This window comes from Neopsephotus bourkii, unplaced genomic scaffold (genome assembly GCF_033783945.1).
Source record: "Neopsephotus bourkii isolate Nb327-2 ecotype Australia unplaced genomic scaffold, CSIRO-AGI_Nbou_v1 NB_1589, whole genome shotgun sequence".
In the NCBI taxonomy this organism is placed as follows: domain Eukaryota; kingdom Metazoa; phylum Chordata; class Aves; order Psittaciformes; family Psittacidae; genus Neopsephotus; species Neopsephotus bourkii.
Window position 1 is genome coordinate 3,029,012 of NW_026902065.1, and position 18,573 is coordinate 3,047,584.

At 41.4% G+C, this 18,573-nt stretch overlaps 3 protein-coding genes across 6 annotated transcripts in view; 2 read left to right on the forward strand and 1 right to left on the reverse strand.

Annotated features, from left to right (window-relative positions):
* ALDH1L2 (aldehyde dehydrogenase 1 family member L2) overlaps nt 1-9,033 on the forward strand; it is a 32,024-nt gene extending 22,991 nt beyond the window's left edge. For both annotated transcript variants that reach the window (XM_061371856.1, XM_061371855.1), the window contains 11 exons: nt 425-575; nt 1,262-1,332; nt 1,421-1,526; nt 1,901-1,988; nt 2,769-2,862; nt 3,100-3,196; nt 4,007-4,105; nt 4,825-4,990; nt 6,189-6,294; nt 7,392-7,591; nt 8,587-9,033. In XM_061371856.1, the coding sequence (XP_061227840.1) occupies nt 425-575; nt 1,262-1,332; nt 1,421-1,526; nt 1,901-1,988; nt 2,769-2,862; nt 3,100-3,196; nt 4,007-4,105; nt 4,825-4,990; nt 6,189-6,294; nt 7,392-7,591; nt 8,587-8,642 (1,234 nt within the window). In that variant the 3' untranslated portion in view covers nt 8,643-9,033. The remainder of the gene's footprint in view (nt 1-424; nt 576-1,261; nt 1,333-1,420; nt 1,527-1,900; nt 1,989-2,768; nt 2,863-3,099; nt 3,197-4,006; nt 4,106-4,824; nt 4,991-6,188; nt 6,295-7,391; nt 7,592-8,586) is intronic.
* Nucleotides 8,047-13,814, reverse strand: NOPCHAP1 (NOP protein chaperone 1). 2 transcript variants are annotated; one of them, XM_061371861.1, is made up of 5 exons: nt 13,707-13,814; nt 12,433-12,519; nt 12,061-12,197; nt 10,943-11,121; nt 8,047-8,656 (listed from the first exon to the last, which is right to left on the reverse strand). In XM_061371861.1, the coding sequence occupies exons 1-5, from the start codon at nt 13,765-13,767 to the stop codon at nt 8,653-8,655; spliced, it is 468 nt and encodes a 155-aa protein (XP_061227845.1). In that variant the 5' UTR covers nt 13,768-13,814; the 3' UTR covers nt 8,047-8,652. The 2 variants fall into 2 exon arrangements, with proteins under 2 accessions (XP_061227845.1, XP_061227843.1); XM_061371859.1 differs by lacking the exon at nt 8,047-8,656 and having other exon boundaries at nt 10,693-11,121.
* Nucleotides 13,815-16,277: 2,463 nt separating this feature from the next.
* SLC41A2 (solute carrier family 41 member 2) overlaps nt 16,278-18,573 on the forward strand; it is a 51,970-nt gene continuing 49,674 nt past the window's right edge. Inside the window, exons 1-2 of one of the 2 annotated variants that reach the window (XM_061371858.1) lie at nt 16,278-16,482; nt 17,708-17,839. The gene's annotated coding sequence lies outside the window, so the exon portion shown is untranslated. The remainder of the gene's footprint in view (nt 16,483-17,707; nt 17,840-18,573) is intronic. The other variant, XM_061371857.1, reaches the window with a different exon arrangement.

Here is an 18,573-nt window from a genome sequence, read left to right on the forward strand (position 1 = left end):
GGATCCCAAATACTCCTTCCTGGTACTTTTATTTAGCTGACATTTCTTATGTTACTGTGTATTTGCTTTCTAACCTACTGGTCTGGTTTTCTATAATTGTCTCCTTGTAGTACACCAGCAAAGAAGTACAGTTGTTCTAATTACTATTTTATTTACAAAACCATAATTGAACAATCAGCTAAGTTTTCACAGTTCATGTTATCATCCAGTGTCTACTATAGCCAATGTGAAGACATCCGCAGGCTTAGCAGGCAATTGTTCAAGCTCTTACTGATACAAATGAGCAGTGGCTCCAGTGCTCCACCTCAAAATTCAGTGAAAATGCTATTTTAATTACCAAATTGACATACCAAACATAATTTTAGGGTATCAGTGGTTAGATGTAATTTCTTTTTGATGTGGATTTTTAACATCTTTATTAAAGACTTGCAGACCTGATGGAAGAACATCAAGAAGAATTAGCAACAATAGAGTCTATCGACTCAGGAGCTGTCTACACTTTAGCTTTGAAGACCCATGTTGGAATGTCTGTTCAAACATTCAGATACTTTGCTGGATGGTGTGACAAAATTCAGGCAAGTGAATTTGTAAAGGAAACAAACAATGTCACTGCTTCTCTACCTTTTTTTCCTGATACAGTGCCAAAAAGCATTGTTAGCAAAAATAATCAAGGAACCAAAAAACAAAGCAAAGTTAGAGTTTTACCTAAAAAGTGTTTCCCTAGCAATAAAAAAGGACAGTTTGCTTTCAACTGGAGAATATGGTTTTAGAATGTGACTCTAAATACCTAAGCTGGCTGAGGTGTCACAGTGGATCTGCATGCTTAGTCAGGTCTTAATTATTCATGGAGCAGAATGTCATTGTGGTCATCATGCAGCTATATTACATTCTGACCAAGGCTGGTAAGTTTGCCTGGTGGCACAGCACGTGGCAGAGGTTCAGCAGCTTTTCCTCAAGTATCTTTAAGATCCACAATCAAGAACATAATTCAGCTTCTTTTTGTTCCTCAGACCCTCACTTTCTGTTCTTCCATACTTTTGTTATCTATGCGTTTATTTCATCCCACTGAAAATCAGGAATTGACTACAGTATGCATAGTAGGAAATCACAGTAGAAGCACCCCTGCCCCTTTCTCTGGTGCAAAAATGCTTCTGGTTTTGAAGCCTACTCTGTGGCTTTCCAAAACATACTTATATGGCAAATATATTTGCAATAAAAATGATTAAACACTACAAAGATTTGTCACCCCTCTGTATTTTAGGGTGCTACAATTCCAATTAACCAAGCCCGTCCAAACCATAACCTAACATTCACCAAGAAAGAGCCCATTGGGTAAGTATCATTTTTTTATTTCTTAGTGACAGCCATTAAAAAGCTGCCATCAAAAATGTAATCTTTCCCTGTTTTTCCCTACCTTAAGTGTCTGTGCAATTGTTATCCCTTGGAATTACCCACTGATGATGCTTGCATGGAAGAGTGCAGCATGCTTGGCTGCAGGCAATACACTCGTGCTCAAGCCAGCTCAGGTAAAATCAAAAAGGAATGTATACATGGCTCAGGTACTCCACTATTTGTTCAGGCAATCTAGCATTCTAGCCAATTTCACCCATATGACCTGTCATATGTACCCATAGGTTGCCCGTGTCATATGTTTTAAAGTGCATGTAAAATAATACAAATCGCCATGATGATACAAGGTACTGATTGTCTTCAGTTCTGCACTGATGCTACTCTCATTTTCAAGAATGAATTCTTTTCTGCAAGAAGCCATCACTTTTAATTTGTCAATACTGTGAGTAAGATGAGTATTGTATCAAAATTGAGATACATTGAGTGAAAAAGATATCATCACATGTTTAATTAAAATAGGAGACTTAACAACCTAAATGTTTCTATTTAGGTCACACCTCTGACTTCCCTGAAGTTTGCAGAACTCTCGGCTAAAGCTGGATTTCCTAAGGGTGTTATAAATATTCTGCCTGGTTCAGGTAAAACTTGAACTAATCATTTTTATGGGAAGAGTAGGCCATGCTAAAACTGGTGAAATAACATTTTACCTTTTTGAAGACCTATTACCTAAGCACTTGTGTCTTCACAGATAGTAGGCTTGCATCTGTGTTACAGAGCAATGCCACATATTTCCAGAACAGAATGGGAAATACCTCTTTGTCACGGGCCTCTAGCTAGTGGCAAGAGCTGTCAGCCTCCTACACCCTGTACAAGGTCACATGAATAGCATGAACAGTATGAAAAATAATGTATTACAGAGAAACATGTTTTATTTGATTCTAAAACTTCATTATTTTCTCCTTATCATCACTTGAAAGTATTTAAATGTGGCTGTGAGACCTAGAGCAAGCTGGTAAGATGCAATATAGGTTAGTAATGGTCCAAACCATGTTACCTGATGCCACCATTTTCCTCTTAAGAAAGATGCCACCATTTTCCTTAAGAAAGAAAAGTGACAAAGTAACTATGTGGTAGGCTCTGTTATTAAATTATAAATTAGATTATTCCAACTACAGTGGAATATTAAGAAGGAAGTCCTTCAGTCCAGGCAGATGGGGGAATTTGGAGACACTAATGTGAGCCAAGTTAACAAAAGTGAGATTTTTCATAGTCATATGAATAAAGTTATAAATATAAATAAGGATGTGATATTGTACTTGACTGACATATTGATAGCTCTTTCCGTGTTCCAGTGCTGCTGTTGCAGTAGTAAAGATATCTAGTACTGTCCATTTAAACCTCTTTCCTCACCCCAATAGGTGGTTTAGTGGGACAGCACCTATCTGAACATCCTGATGTTCGCAAAGTTGGATTCACTGGTTCAACACCAACTGGTAAACAGATTATGAAGAGGTACTCTCAGCAGAAGATTCATAAATACACACTGCTCAGTCTAGTTCTGAAGTATCTTATTAGCTATATTGTGCATGTAGAAGTAATAGAAAAGTGTAATTACTTATGGCTGTTTACATTTATGTAGAATTCTGCTATTGGAAAATAGAGAAAATACATTTTCTAAATATGGTTAAAAGGAAAAAATGGAATAATATTTTAATGGTATTTTTATATACTTGTTTTTATTTCTTACAGTGCAGCCACTAATCTGAAGAAAGTTTCTCTTGAACTTGGTGGTAAATCACCATTGATCATATTCAGTGACTGTGAACTTGACAGAGCTGTAAAAATGGTAATGTTACTTTGACGTAAATTATATTCAAAGCCTTTGTGATGCATCTTCACAGTATTGCAGTATTCTTCTTGCCAAAAACCGCTGTAGGGAGCCCTTGCATGAAAAATCATGCAATCTGTCAGAAAACAGACTCTTTTTCTACAGGATTTTATTATGCATCACAGTAAAACTGTCCATACAGCACCAAAAAGGTAGGGATCAGTAGTACTACAAGAAATACACATTAGAAAATACAAGAAAACAAAGAAGTATAGGTGGAAAGTATTTTCACTAGCCAAATTAACCTTATGCCTTTGCAGCTGCCAGAAAACTATTTTTTAGGAATGTCATTAGTCCTGCTTTTCTTTCCCTCACCTCCCTACCCCCTGGAAGGGCAATTATCAGCGATCAGATCTTGATAAATAAAAAAGAACAAACAGCATGGGGGCTGAATTCACATTCCTGAAATAGAGTTAGGTAATGTTCACCCAGATACATGTGACTTTCAACACAAGAAGTATGGTTCAGTGGATTAGCAGTATTATATTCTCTGGTGGTGCTGCCAGTCCTTTTCTCTGTGATGCTGCAGCAGGTGATTCTGTGGAATGCTGATAGCAGTGCTAACGGGTTCATCCTGAGACATTTGTTTTGGTGGAAGTGTCTTTGCCAGCTCTAAAATTAGTCTGCTTGTTCCATTGTTGATGTCCCTTTACATAAAGCTTTATGCTTTGAGGGTCACAAACACAGAATGTAACCCAAGGGAACAGAATGAAAGGGAGACTGAACAGAAGGATGCATATAAATATTAATGTTTTTTTCCCTGATCAGGGTATGGGAGCAGTATATTTCAACAAAGGAGAAAACTGCATTGCAGCTGGCAGGCTGTTTGTGGAAGAATCAATCCATGATGAATTTGTTAGCAAAGTGGTAAGTTATTGAAGGACTAAAGTTTAAGCAGATAATTTATCATGGCACAAAGTTTCACTATCATAGACAGTTATTATTTCATTAAAAGAATAAGTATTTATTCTTATTTTCAGTTGTTTAATTTTTCATTATTGCTTGTGATAGGCAATGCTCCTCAGGAACCTCTTACAGGTTAAAAGGAAGGCACTGATGGGAGATATTTTCATCAGTAATGCACAGATAAGTGACACTGAAATAGATATTGCACCTCTGGTGATATTTCATATTTGACTATGAAAGTAAGATAAAAATAATTACTGAACTTAGGTCAATGTGATTGAAGGCTGCTGTGAAGCTTAAAAAAAAAGACACAGCTAGAATAAAATGAAGGTCATTATTGAAAACGAACTGTACTGATGGGGAATTAATTTATTTAGCTCAAGAACAGGAAAACACTACGAAAACTCATTTACCACTGGTAAAACCTAACATTTTACATGCCTATCTTAATAGCAGAAGAGAATGAATACATAAAAACAGCATTCAAAACTTTCAGAACATCATCAAACATAAGACAAAGCCTCATTTTAGAAAGGGAGGAGCATTCCACCTTACAAGAATTCAGCCCTTTCCTAGAGTCCCAACTTCACAGCACAAAAACTGAAGCATCCTCAATCACTGATAATTTTAACAACTATTTGCTATGTTGTGTAACTTCATTTTAATTGGGTAACCCATAGGTGGAAGAAATAAAAAAGATGAAAATTGGTGACCCACTTGATAGATCCACAGATCATGGTCCACAAAATCACAAGGCACATTTGGAGAAGCTGCTGCAGTATTGTGAAATTGGAGTAAAGGAAGGAGCCACTCTAGTGTATGGAGGAAGACAAGTTCGTAGACCAGGTAAAATACTGCTCAGAGGTGTTTGGAACTTCTACACTTGAAACAAAAGCCATCATGATTGTCTCTGCTGCATTACGTGAAGTAGCAATATCATGGGAACAGTACCAGGTAAGCCCAAGATACCACTTGAGAACAGGGTTTTCAGGTCTCATATTAAGAGAAGCTTTGCAACTGGAGCATAACATATGAAGTCGAATCAGAATCTAGTCTGTACAAGAATCTTTCCTCATCTATTCCTGTTTTTTTGTGAGGCACTGAGGTTTTTATTTGCTACATCCTTGAACTTTCAAGTGCCATAAGCATATCAATTTAGATCACACTAACACTAAAGCTGACTGGGGAAACTGCTAGCAGAGTTTGTATAAGGTATTATTATCAAATCCCCTTTTTTCTATATAGATAATATGTATGGTAAGTTCAATGGACAAGCAAGAAAGCACCATTTTCTCACAGACATCTGCCCTTTATCAAACATTTGCATCAAAATTTGAAAACAATGCTTGCATCCCTAAATAAAATGAAAGTGGAGATTCATAACTACACAAAATCAGTGTAATGAAACTAAATGGGAAGTCCTGTGGAAGGGGGCAGCATTTATATAAAATCTCTGGAGTTGATTTTGCCCACTCAAATTGGAATACACTCACTCACCAAGATGTAGATGACCAGGATATAACACCAGGTCGGTCTGTGATTGTCAATGATGTGCTAGCTTTTGGACAAGTCCTTTGCCTCAGAATTTTCTTTGCTTGGGCATCTATAAATCATAGGCAAAATTGTTGCCCATCATCTATTTTTCCTTGTTTGGAATATACAGATCTTAATGGCCATAGTCTATCTGCTCATAGGGTAACAAGAAAATCAGTGGCCTCTGTAGCATGCTGTAACCTTGTCTTTTTGCTGTCAGAATGCATGGTCTTCGTCTGAGGAGTCACCTGGGCTGTGGCACATAGATCTTCTGGCCTGGCAGAAAACAGTTGTTGCTCTGATCAATATAGGCCATTCTTTCACCCTTTTCCTGCTGTTTCTCTGGTGCTTACCACACACGTATTCATACGTGATTCACATCAGTCTTGGTATTTTCTGTTTGAAGTCTCAAATTATCTATGAGCTCAAAGTATGGAAAAGAGGTGGCCTGGACAGTAGAAACTGGGAAGCGTTTTTGCCATGCTCAAATGGTGCTCTGTCCTCTGTTTAGGTTTCTTCATGGAACCCACTGTATTCACAGATGTTGAAGACCATATGTATATTGCCCAGGAAGAGTCCTTTGGTCCTGTGATGGTGATCTCTAAATTTAAAAATGGGTATGTTTTCCTCTGGTTACTGTTAGAAACTTCCTCATTTTCACCCTAAGTGTAGAAATGATAGCATATGTAGTGCAATTTTGTTAAATCTTGTTAACACCAGCCTGGGTCCCTAGATCAGCTTCCAGCTAAATTCTGAGGAAACACCCTCTGTAGTAGAGGGTATCCTGCTCCACTTCAATACAGAAATAATGCTGTTAGCAGCGTGTGACAGGACAGAAGGCAACCGTAAGTGCCAGTCCTTAAATAAGCCTTAGTATTCAGTGAAACCTTTTTACTGACACTGATGTGGTAATTGCAGCAGCTTGATCAAATTAAAATGTGTATTTTTTACAGTGGAATCACTTATTTTTCTGTCACAAAAGACTACATTAGCATTGTTGTGCATTGTGTAACATTGGCACATTACTGTTGCAAATGAAAATCCCTCTGTATACTTTGTAGACTGCCAGTTTCAATAGCTTTCATTCCAAATCGTAGGAATTTTACACACGAGATTAAAACCCTATATAGAAACTTCATGTAACTATTTCCACCAGGTTAAATTTTCTATAGTTTGATAATGCAGTTGAGAACCAGCCACACAGATAACCCATCACATCCATAAATTATGCATGGAGATGAGCTGCAAATAGAAAACAGCACTCTGAACATGGCCTGGAAAGTCATGGCTTGATGGAATTCCATGTTTCAGCATTTATTCTCCATTAAGTTGTAACACAGGACAAAATTTTAGCAAACTGATTCATAAACTGATTCAAAGGCAAGGTCAGCTTCCCAAGTGGTTTTGTATTGCTCTAATCCCTAAACTGTACTGTAGCTGAGCAAAGTTGGTATGTGTACTACAACTTTGACATTTCTTTGTGACATTTCTGACCCAGTCACATGTAAGGTTGCGAGCTTCACAAGTTTGAAGCAAGCCTATGAGTTTCTGTACATCTGTCATGTTAAAACATTGATGAGTCCTGAATAAGCTGTCTTTAGAAAAGATAACTGGAGAAGAGTGAGCATGAGAAAAGCTTCAGTGACACTGAAGGTGGGAGGTTGCTAACATTTATTTTGCCTAGTTGCAATTCAGTCATTTCTTTCCCTCACAGGGACATTGATGGAGTGCTGCGACGGGCAAATGGCACAGAATATGGCTTAGCTTCAGGAGTTTTCACAAAAGATATAAGCAAAGCTCTCTACATCAGCGAAAAGCTAGAAGCTGGAACAGTTTTTATTAACACATACAACAAAACTGATGTGGCAGCCCCATTTGGTGGATTTAAGCAGTCTGGCTTTGGGAAAGATTTAGGTAAGTTGTCTCTCCCTCCCTCATCTCTTATCTGACCTTACCATGTGTAGAGTCCACGTAATAAAATGTGAGGTACAGATACATTTCCTGCATCTCCTGCATTCCTCCAACTACAGTAATCCTCTCCCATCTCTACAATATTCTGCCTTAGGGCCTCTTGTTCAGCCCTCCCTGTACATCTGTCCAATAATGCTACAGCACACAGAATATTCCTCCCCAACTCCTCTCAGAGCATTCATATTACAGCTTGTCCAGAGCTGCGTACAGGTTACAAAATGCTGCCAAGCAGCAAAGATATTGGCCAAAATCTTTCCTTTTCCTCAGAATGAATGCTATTTCAGCTTTCTCTTCTGAATTTCTAAATGCATGGGAAACTTCTATGCCTTAAAATGTTATCAGAATTTGCCAACAGCCCTGAAAAAAGATGTATTTAAAACAATCTTTTCAACACCAGCTTTAAAACAAGTGAAGTTTTGTCTTTCAATGAAACTTTACAAGTCTGGACAGATCAGGCCTCATAGCAAAGAAAAACAACAAAAAAATGTTCAGTGACACAAGATTTTTGCCTTTAGAATCTGTAGCAAGTATCCCATTTTCTGAAACCAAAATGAGTAACAGTATGAGGAAAAGAAAGACTACCAATTTCTACACAGCTTCTCTGCCCAGAAACTGTAACATAGGCAAACCAAAGTTCATAAATTCATCTATGAGCCCCCAGTGGCTATCTGGAGACCACCGCTGCTTCAGTCCCACCCAGGTGGCTGCTTGTTAAATTCCAGCTCCTTGTTCTTTCCACATCTGTTGGATTTGGCCTCTTCTTGTCAAACCAGTTCTGTAGATCTCAGTGGGAGGGTAAGTCAATGAGTTTCCATTGTTCCATAAGGACTTTTATACTGGCTGAAGCATTTTATTATTTTTCTTAATAATGTTACAGTGACTGACAACATTCTCTCATTCAGCTGCTATGCTAACTGGTGAATATTGTGCTTGTATAGGTGAAGAAGCTCTTCATGAATATCTCAGAACCAAGGCCATCACTGTGGAATATTAAAGTAACACCTTCACCTGGAAAGTAAACATTCAGCAGAGTCTGAATCTCAAAGAAGCACTTAATACCATGCCTAGGATAGGCCTTCTGCAGCGCTATAACTAAAAAACAAAGTAAAACCCATTCCATGGATAAGTTTCTATAGATCAAACCCAAATTTTAGTCTCGCTGACAGATAAAGCATTTGGAAACTAACCTGAAGTTACTTAAATTATGCAGCAGCAGTTGTTAGTGCAATCCCCCCCAAAATACCAAGTACATAGTTTATTTTTTAAAGTCCAACTGAAGAATGAATTCTTACTTGCCTACTTCTTATTTGTGTGAACATATTTACACAATCATTAAATCCTTACTTACCAGGTTTCTTTTGAACTAAAATACACTGATTATGCCATTTCTGTGATAATGAGTTTAAGTTTTACAGTAGCAGCTGAACATTCTGCTCTGGGATTCTTCAGCAGTACAGAAAACCTTCGTGCCACAAGATGTAAATCAATGCAAGAAAGTGCACTTACTCTGATCTTTGTATAGTACATACAGAGTTCAACATTGGTGTTAAACTATGCATATCAAGCTCAAGTTACTGAAAATATTTTCTATCTTCTTGTTGATATGGAATGTGTGATTATGCCTGCAATTTGAAAGCTGGTTACATTAACAGATTAAAATCACTTTGTTCACGTGTACTCTTACCACTGATTCTTACAGCATGATTATTACTTTGTATTTCACAATTTTTGTGGGTTTGTTTGGGCTTTTTTTGTCTACAAAATCCCTTGTAATATGACTCAGTTAAGATGTTGGCTTTCAAGCTTCTTCAGTTTGAAGGAAATTTTCCATAGAGACCTCACCTAGCAAACTAAGCATACTAACACCACTTGCCCTTCTAGGAGTGCAACTTCACACAAAGCTTATCCTGATCTGTGGGCTTGCTGTTTAAAGTAGCAGTCCCATTCTCTGATTCCCATCCTTTCCTCACTTGCAACATTTTGTGGTTTAATCAGTTAATCCCAGTAAATCAAGCCCCTTTTCTATTTTTAAGTCACATTGTGAAAGAAAGACCAGAATCCTTGTTATTTCTTATCACAAATAATACAGAAACAGATATTAAAACTATAGCTTTAAGTATGGGATTCAAAGCAAATTCTCTAAATAACTGCAGGTTTCATGTTATGACATCAAGTTTAACATTTGAGAAAATACAATATAGAAAACTTTAATGGTGTAGAGGACAGAAAGTTCCTTTAAGAAAAAAACAATGACATTCAGGAGCACAACAGATACTTCTGAAATGCAAACTGTTTAATGTTGTAAACACAACAGCCAAAATAACTATTTGATCAATCTGAGGTAAGTAAGAATGAGACATACTTTCACTGATTCTAGTTTTCACAACTATTTCAAGCTAACCTAAGTATAGGCCAGCTGAAATTTTAGCTTTTTGTTCTTCTGGCAGTGACAATTGTTAACAAAATGGAGAGGACAGAAATGTGGCAGGGGAAGTGGGAGACAAAAAGCATAGCTTAAAGCAACTGTAATACCACAGCAGCAGACCTCACCGCTTAAGTACTGAGGGTACCTGCCCTACAGCCACAAATGTTCCAGATATCAGCTAGTAGCCTACCTATAATGACAGGGACTTCAATGCAGGCAGAAAACGTAAGTAATCCTTTGCTGACCTCTCTTTAGAGCCATGGCTGCCATTATCCATGCCAGCTCATCTTGAAATACTCAGCTGTTGATTCAGTGTTCAACAGTCACTGCCGTGAATGCAATGTAAACATACCTCTATCACATTTCAAGAAACTGTTTAATATTGAAGCATCGTGCATAACACTTCACAGGACATGGGATAGAAAAACTGAAGCTTTTTTCTTAGTTAACTCTTCTCTGCCCTTGAAGCAAAAACCTCTTCCAGCACACTACAAAAATCTTCCTTCAACAATCTTTCTTCAACAAAGCAACAAAACAAGAATTTTAACTTAACTAGTTCTAAGTGCTGCAAATGTTAGCTGCTTTTTTAGTCTAATCTGCTTATTAACTTCCATGCTGCTCAATGAATAAAACCGTACTTAATTCTTTAGAAATCCACCTCGTCTCAGTCATGAGTGGATCCTAAATTGTCCACCATGTAAACTACAGCATTTCACATGATCCTGAGGGATGCGACATCAGGAAACAAGGTGGTTTTTAAGGGCCAAGTCTTCAAAGTAAGAAACACGATTTGGGGTTTTCGGTGAGTTTGGTTTGGTTAATTTTTTATTTTTTTATTTTTTTTTTTTAGTAAAATAAAATAGATTTACTCATTCACTTTGCTGTCCAGAACTTCTATTTTGCCTTTTTCTCCCTTTTGTTTAGGAAACTTAATGTTGTCTATTGTCACTTCGCCAGCTATACAGTCATCTTCAGATTCCGAGTCATCTTCTGAAGTTAATATCTCTTCATCTGTATCAGAATCGCTCAGTTCAACTACAGCCACATTCTGAGGAAAAAGACCTTAGTTATAGCACATTATACATTTCTATATCGCTTCAATCATTTGAGTAAAACATAAAGCGAACACATAAAAGAGACTATTACCATAAGAAAACCACAGCCACAATTAGACTGACTTCTGAGTTCTCCTAGGATTATGGCAAATTAACAGATTCCTAAATATTTAAATTATAATTTATATTGCCCTTCAGCAGATACAAGGCCATTTCTTCAGCATATGCCAGCACTGGGCAACCTACTGCACACAGGCTGGATATAACCTACAGGAACTCTGAATTGAACGAGTGGCCAACAAATTTTTTTGACAGCTCACACCCCAGACTCCAAGCTGTCTGTTTCTGCCTTTTTATCTTGTGGGTCTGCAGGCCTGAAGGCATGTCTGGGACATGCACATATCACATCACCTTCATATTAAGATTTTCTTACATGAGCTTGTGGCTGTAACACTTCAGTTAAAAACAGAAAGAAAATACTGATGTAAATCTAAGTAAATAAGACAAATACCAGGCATAGAGGATCACAGCATTAACAGCTTTTCTAAACCCAAGATCTACAAGTGAGTTCTAAAAACACCTACAAAGCACAGCTGAAAGCCAGTTATTACTCTTATAATAAAGCCTTCTGATACGCCTTACTACTCCTTATCTTGTCCAGTTTCTAAAATCACCCACAAGACATTCAGAATAAACTTGTGACATAATTTTGATTCAGAATTGTTGATCCAAATGTTGTCTTATTCTCACCTTAAACTACTTCATCCTCAGTCATTAAATTTAAACCAAAATAAGCTATATCTATGTTTTCAGTTTGCAGATCATGGACTAAAATAGTAAAGACCTGGCCTTATCTATCAAATCAGCTCATTCCAAGATCAGATAATTATTTTAATCATATGTTATGAAATAAAATTATAGTAAGTATTTACCATTTCTATAACTTTTTCTGTTGCACTGTCTAGATTTTCAATATCAAACTGATGAGCTGGTGCTGTAACCATTTTTCTTCTTAGCTCATCATTTGCATGGGCCATCTGTGGTAAAAAGCTCTGTACTCGGTCCAAAACTGAAAAATATGTGTATATAAACAAACAGATGCACATTAGTTTATATAGTTATACCTCAGAAACACAAGCATTTAAACGGATTCCATTTCAACTGCAATTTCTATCTGCCTACCATATTAGAAGAAGTTTAAATTACATTAATTTAAACAGTATTCAATTTCCCAAGACATAAACAGCAAAAAAGAAATTGTGTGGCCAGCAGGGTCGGGGAAGTGATCATCCCCCTATACTTACGGCTACTCCTCGGCATCCTCACTGTCTGTAAGGTTGTGGCCTCCTTGCTGCTGCATTTTGATCTGATCAACAAAGTTTCTTCCAGCCCTGGAAACAAATGAGTATTTGAATGTTCACCTTCATTAACCACAAATGTCACATTTTAACTGTGAGGCTCACTACTGATCTGCAGGTTCAACATGGAATTAAGACGAATTCAAGGCAGCAGAGTTATAATGAGGCACTGCAAGGACTAAGCAGGAATATACCCTCTAGCATCCCTCCCTTTTAGGTGCAGACACCGCAGTTACAAGAACAGGGAGTACACAGTGCTTGAATTAACAAGTTTAACAAGGCCACACTGGATGGGGCTGAGCAGCCTGGTGGCCCTGCAAGGGGGGGGGGGGCAGGTAGGGCTGGAACTGGATGACCTTTAAGGTCCCTTCCAACCCAAATCATTCGGAGATAATAGAATCTCCTCTGCAACTATTATCTGCTATTGCAGTTCTGTAGAAGAAAGAATACTGAGCTATGCAGACCACTGCCCCGACGCTGCAGGTCACTTCATATGGGCTTCAACCGTTTTTAAAGTCTTTGTCAAGATTTAGGGAGTTACCAATGCACAGATAAACTACCTGTAACACCCCACAGCAAGCACAGTGAGGCAGCGTCTAACACGTGCTACTTACACTGATTTAAACCCCTTCCCTTATGTGTGTGACTGTGGTGGCCATCGATGAAATCAGGCCAGAACAGCGGTGCTGATGACCTAAATTAACTGTTTCCGAGAGTAGCGCCGTAAAAGCAAAACTATGTAGGGGAAACGCTGCATTAGCCAAGTTATTACACCGTCTACTGAGCCATTGGCCTATTATTGTTAAATAAAGCTAAGGGTTATTTCCTGGTAACACGTCTTTATTCTCACAGAAATGCTGTTACTACTGCGGATACTCATTTAACGTGGTTTTCCGCTGTATTCACTTCGTACCGCAGCAGCACTGCCTGGGAAAGGGGCGCTCCTTCAAAACACACTGCATAAGGGAGCGAGCACCGGCACCCGGCGTGCCTCAGAAGGCCCCTCCTCAGGCTGCTTGCCGCTAGGCGAGGCCCCAGTCTCCCCACAGGCCGAGCCGACACCCCGATCCCCGGCTCAACCCTCCCCGACCGGTGTGTGTAGAGCTGGGGACTGAGCGCCGGTCCCGGCCGAGAGGCCGGCGGGGGAACCCACTCGGCGCGGAGAGCAGCGCTACCCCTTCCGGCCCGGCCGCGCTCCCGCCGCCGCGGAGCCCGCTCACCTCCTCGCAGCCCCACGGCCAGGAGCTCCCGTGAGGCTGCCGCGCCGCCATCCCCCGCCATGCCCCGACACAACCGGAAACGGAGCCGGGCCGTCGGCCCGCTCCGCAGCGCCCTCTGGAGGGCGGGAGGAGCAAAGCCGCCCCCAAGCCGCGGCGAGGGGTTAGCGGCTCGTATGGGGCTCCACGGCGTTACCGCCGCGCCTAACCGTGCCCGGTAACCGGCACAGACACCTACCTACAGCCATGTAAATACGGGGTTAATAATGCAGAAATGAAAACAATTCACGGTACAAAGACAAAAAAGGGGGTTTAAAAATCTTTACGGAACGATTTGTCACGAAAACTCCATCTCATCGCCCGGAGGAGAAATGAAACCAAGCTTCGAGCAGGTAGCACTGCCTGAATGCCTGCCAGCTGCTGCTCCTCTTTGAAAACCTTCCCGTTTTCACGGTCACAGTTTGACAAACGCACCTAAAATTAAATGTAAGGCCCTGAGGGAATCTCAATTATCTCTTGGAAAAGCAGCTTGCACAACCGCCAAGTTCAGCTGACACCGGCCACACTGTTGCTCTTCAGATTCTGCCCGTCTGTTCATAATGTGAAACTGTGAAAAGAGAACTGAACACTTGAGAGGAGATGGGAAGTCCAAGATGAAACAGAGAAAAAGTATAACGAGGTGGGTGGTGTTTATATGCCCTCATTACAGAACACAAGGGGACAAACCAAAAATCAGATCCCACTATCTTAGAATTAACAAATACAAGGTTAGACATTAGGAAGAAATTCTTCACCATAAGGTTGGTGAGACAGTGGAACAGGCTGCCCAGAGAAGCTGGGCAGCACCATCCCAAGCCCAGAGCAGCTGTGGCTGCACCATCCCTGGAGGTGTTCAAAGCCGGGTTGGACAGGGCTTGGAGCAACCTGGTCTAGTGGAAGGTGTCCCTGCCCATGGCAGGGGGTTGGAACTGAATGAGCATTAAGGTCCCTTCCAACCCAAACCATTCTGTGATTCTGGGAGTACGGAGGAAACCTTCTGCAGGGCCTCAAGCAAGAGCCTACCCTGCTGTTTTCCCACCGGCCTGTCTCAAAACAGTGTCCTTTGTCACCTTCCCTTGGAATCACTTTCCTTTGGGATGTACCAGGTCCATTCCACCAAATTTTCAACCCAGTTTGCACCTTTCTAACCAACGGTGCTCCAGGATTTCAATTTTTCCAAATAACTCATGTTGCTAGCTATGCTGCCTGAAAGATCTCAAGGACTTTTGGCCACAAAAGCAACTCTTGCTGAATCTGCACACAGCCCAGTGTAACAGTGTGTGAACCTTAAACAATCTATTTCACCCATGGGTATTATGTGATTTCAGTAGAGGGTGTGACATAACACCATCTAGGAACCTGTAATGGGGACTGATGAAATGATTGCCCAAGATCACCAGACAAGGAATTGGAGAAGCCAGAAATAGCGCCCTCAGGTGCTGTTCCCAAACCTCAGCTGTACAGTCTAACCTGCTGGCAGCAACAGTGGGTATGATCTTTATCTGATTTACAGGGTGGCCCAACTACATATCCACATGTGAACACACCTGAAGCATGGATACATGTGGCTGCTACCAGGGCAGGGGACAACAGCACTCATAGCCCAAATTCCCAACAAATGCAGACTTGAGGCAGCATCTACCACTGAATTAATAGTGCAAAGGTTTGGGCTCCTTCATCGATTCAGTGCCGTATTGACCCAAGAGTTCAAGATGATGCTGTGTATTTCGCTACAGTAGTGCAGATTGTTTTGGCCCCAGTCACAAAATCTCAGAGAAGATCTCCTCAGAGAGAAGGAGAGAGAAAAGAGAACTGGGACTTCTTGATGGTGACAGCAGCCAAGTATACATCATCTTTTTTCCTTTCTGTAGACAAAACAAAAGGCAGCTTGGCCAAGTCACCAAGTGTTGGCCTACCATGGAGCTAGATGCTGTCAGTATGTGTGAGAAAGCAGAGATTTAAGCACAGGTAAAAAACATTACAAGATGTACAATAAGATGCCCTATTCCTAGCATTTTTCAAGGCCAGGTTTGACAGGGATTCGGGCAAATTGGTCTAGTGGAAGGTGTCCCTGACTATGGAACTACATGATCTTTAAGGTCCCAACGCAAACCATTCTGTGATATGATTCTAATAACACTAGTGATGATAATAAATGCACAAGTTTAGCCAGCTTCACTGTTTTAATGCATTGATATAAAGTGTGTCTCAAGACAAAGAGTTTTGAGGACTGATAAAAAGTACTCAGCAAGGCCTTGCCTCTGTATTTAGTTTAATGCAGGCAGCTGGTGTCTACAGAGTCACTCACAGACTTACGCTAAAGCACTTGGTGTTGTGCACTGGGCACGCAGCCTAGCTGGGCAAGAACGAGAGAATATTCAACTGACCCAAATACTGAAATCAGCCGGATCCCTCAGGAAGCTATTTTTAGCCAGCTGGCAGGAGAATGCCCCAGTGCTGACATTCCGGAGCGAGCACGAACCAGCAACTCTAACGCTAGGTCGCCACGAGAGCTTCTCCAACTGGAAGCGAAGCCGCCCGACGCTGGCGGTGGCGGCGGCGGCTGCTGCGCATCACGGGCCACATCATCGCGGGGGCCGCCCGCCCTCCAGCCCCTTCCGCGCCTGCTCAGTGGCGGCGGCGCTCACCTAGCTCGGGAGCTGTCACCGCCGCCGGGCTGCTGTCTCCCCACCGCAGCGATGGAGCGGGACCCGGGGCCGCCGCCATCGCCCTCGCCCAGGTGAGGGGGAGGCGCGGCCTGAGGGGGGCGGCGGCGGCGGAGGTGGAAGGGGAGAGGGGCTGGGGTGGGCTGGCGACCTGCCGCCCCGGGGCGAGGGAGGCGGCGGTGATGGGAGACGGCGGGCGGGAAAGTTTACTCCGGAGCGGCGGAGCTGTCAGGCGCCGCCCTGCAGGCGCTGTCCCGGCCCCGGTGCCTGAGGGGACCGACCGCTCCGGTGCGCGGTGTGGCTCATCCCGTCCCGCCCCGGGCCCTGAGGAGCCCTCGCAGCTTCTCTCTTGCCACCCGTACAGCGCCGGTCCCCTGCCCTCCGCAGACCAGCATCATGCGCTGCTCCAGGTAGCCTGGACAATGAGCCTTTTCTTCGGCTTCGCTGTGTGTCTGAGCAGGATCTGTCCCGCGTTTCCAGTGGCACTGATTCCCTGGCGCTCTGTACGTCCGTATGTGCTTGCATCTCTCTTCCCACCTGGCATCTAAAAACAGGCCAGAATCTGTCACCGCAGATGCGCTTACCAGACAAGCGTGGAACTCGTACTCGAATAGCACACATACAGACTTAACACCGTCATCTTTTCTTGTTTACAAGCATTTTTTGTTTACAAGCATTGTAATTGACACGCAGTGGTACGCTGATGCTCTTTTCATACTTTTCTGCCAAAACTAGGAGCTTTTCGTGATTTACCTTACTTTCTACTTTGTAATTAATTCTCAATTAAGTTGAGGTTGAGGCTGTGTCTCTTTAATTTCAGTGAAATTAAATTAATTCAATTTCAATTTAATTTCAGTGAAAATGATAATTTCCTCCCCACCCACCCCACTGTCCAGGATGCGGTTGTGTGTACTCTTCATTCACATTTGGTGCTAGATTACAGAGCACACTGCATTAGTCAGGCTCTGATAAGCAGAATGTATAAAATTAAATATTTGTTTAGTCGTAGCATCAGGAACAAAACATAAATACCGGAAAAAGGTCATTTTATGAATCTTTCCTGGGTAGAGTCCTAGCAGGATTTAATCGATAACTAACATCCTAACCTATCCTCACTTTACCGGTTCAGTAATGCTGGTCAAAAAATGAGAGCAGGTGGGAGGACCTGTTTTGGCAGCATTCCCTACATACACTGCCTTAAAGAGGTTGTGAAACCAGAACCATAAGTACTACATTATGACTGGTAGACACTTCAGAAGTAGAAATAACAGTGTATCATTTTCTTTTCAAATACCTCAGGGTATTACCCACAGAAAACAATGGGAAGTCTGTATCCTAGTGCCTGAGCTAATAAGCAGTTCATCCCTCCTTGGTGATGACAGTGGAAACCCCTAATCAGGATCCCAGACAGTACAGTTAGGACTCATCCTGGTAAGTACCTCTTGATTACTTAATCTAGAGAACTGTATTACCTTATATTTCAAACTTTCCCACCTGCCTTTAATGGGCTGGATGTGATTTGCCTGGTATTTTTCATGTTGGTATTCCACTTGAGTGATTTTACAACCTGACCACATTTCACAGCTTTGCTGCCTCATTTCTGGCTCCGATTTGGCCTCTTCTAATTGAGTTGCCTTAAAAGTGCATAGGCAAACCAAATCTTTTTCCTCCAGCTGCTTTTGTCTTCCTTGGGGCCAAAATCAAAAGCTGTCATGCTCAGGAAATAGAAGGCAGCAGCCCCAACCTTGTCTGAAAACAGAGCCTGGGGCTGGCAGCTCTTTCAGCGTCTTATGTTCAAGAAGGCAACCAGAGGTTCTTTAATCTGTTGGGTTTTTTTTTTCCCCTTACTGTTTTACCTTTGGTTTTTTTTGCTGTTGATATAACCCACAACCGCCATACTATAAACACAGTGCTAACCAGTTTACTGCATAGTATTTAAGCAGTGGTATATAATGCCCATATATCTGCCTTGCATGCCACGTTTGTCGAATTTCAGCATGTTTTCCAGTCTTTAATACTCAACATTAAGTACCTGGTATAAATAATCTTAGCTCTGGGTGCCACCTTGGCTTGCAGATTCTATAAAATGGTTAATTATAAAGCAGTCTGTTTATGGTGCTGAGGCAGTATGATGCATCTTTCACTTTTGACTGATACGTCCACTA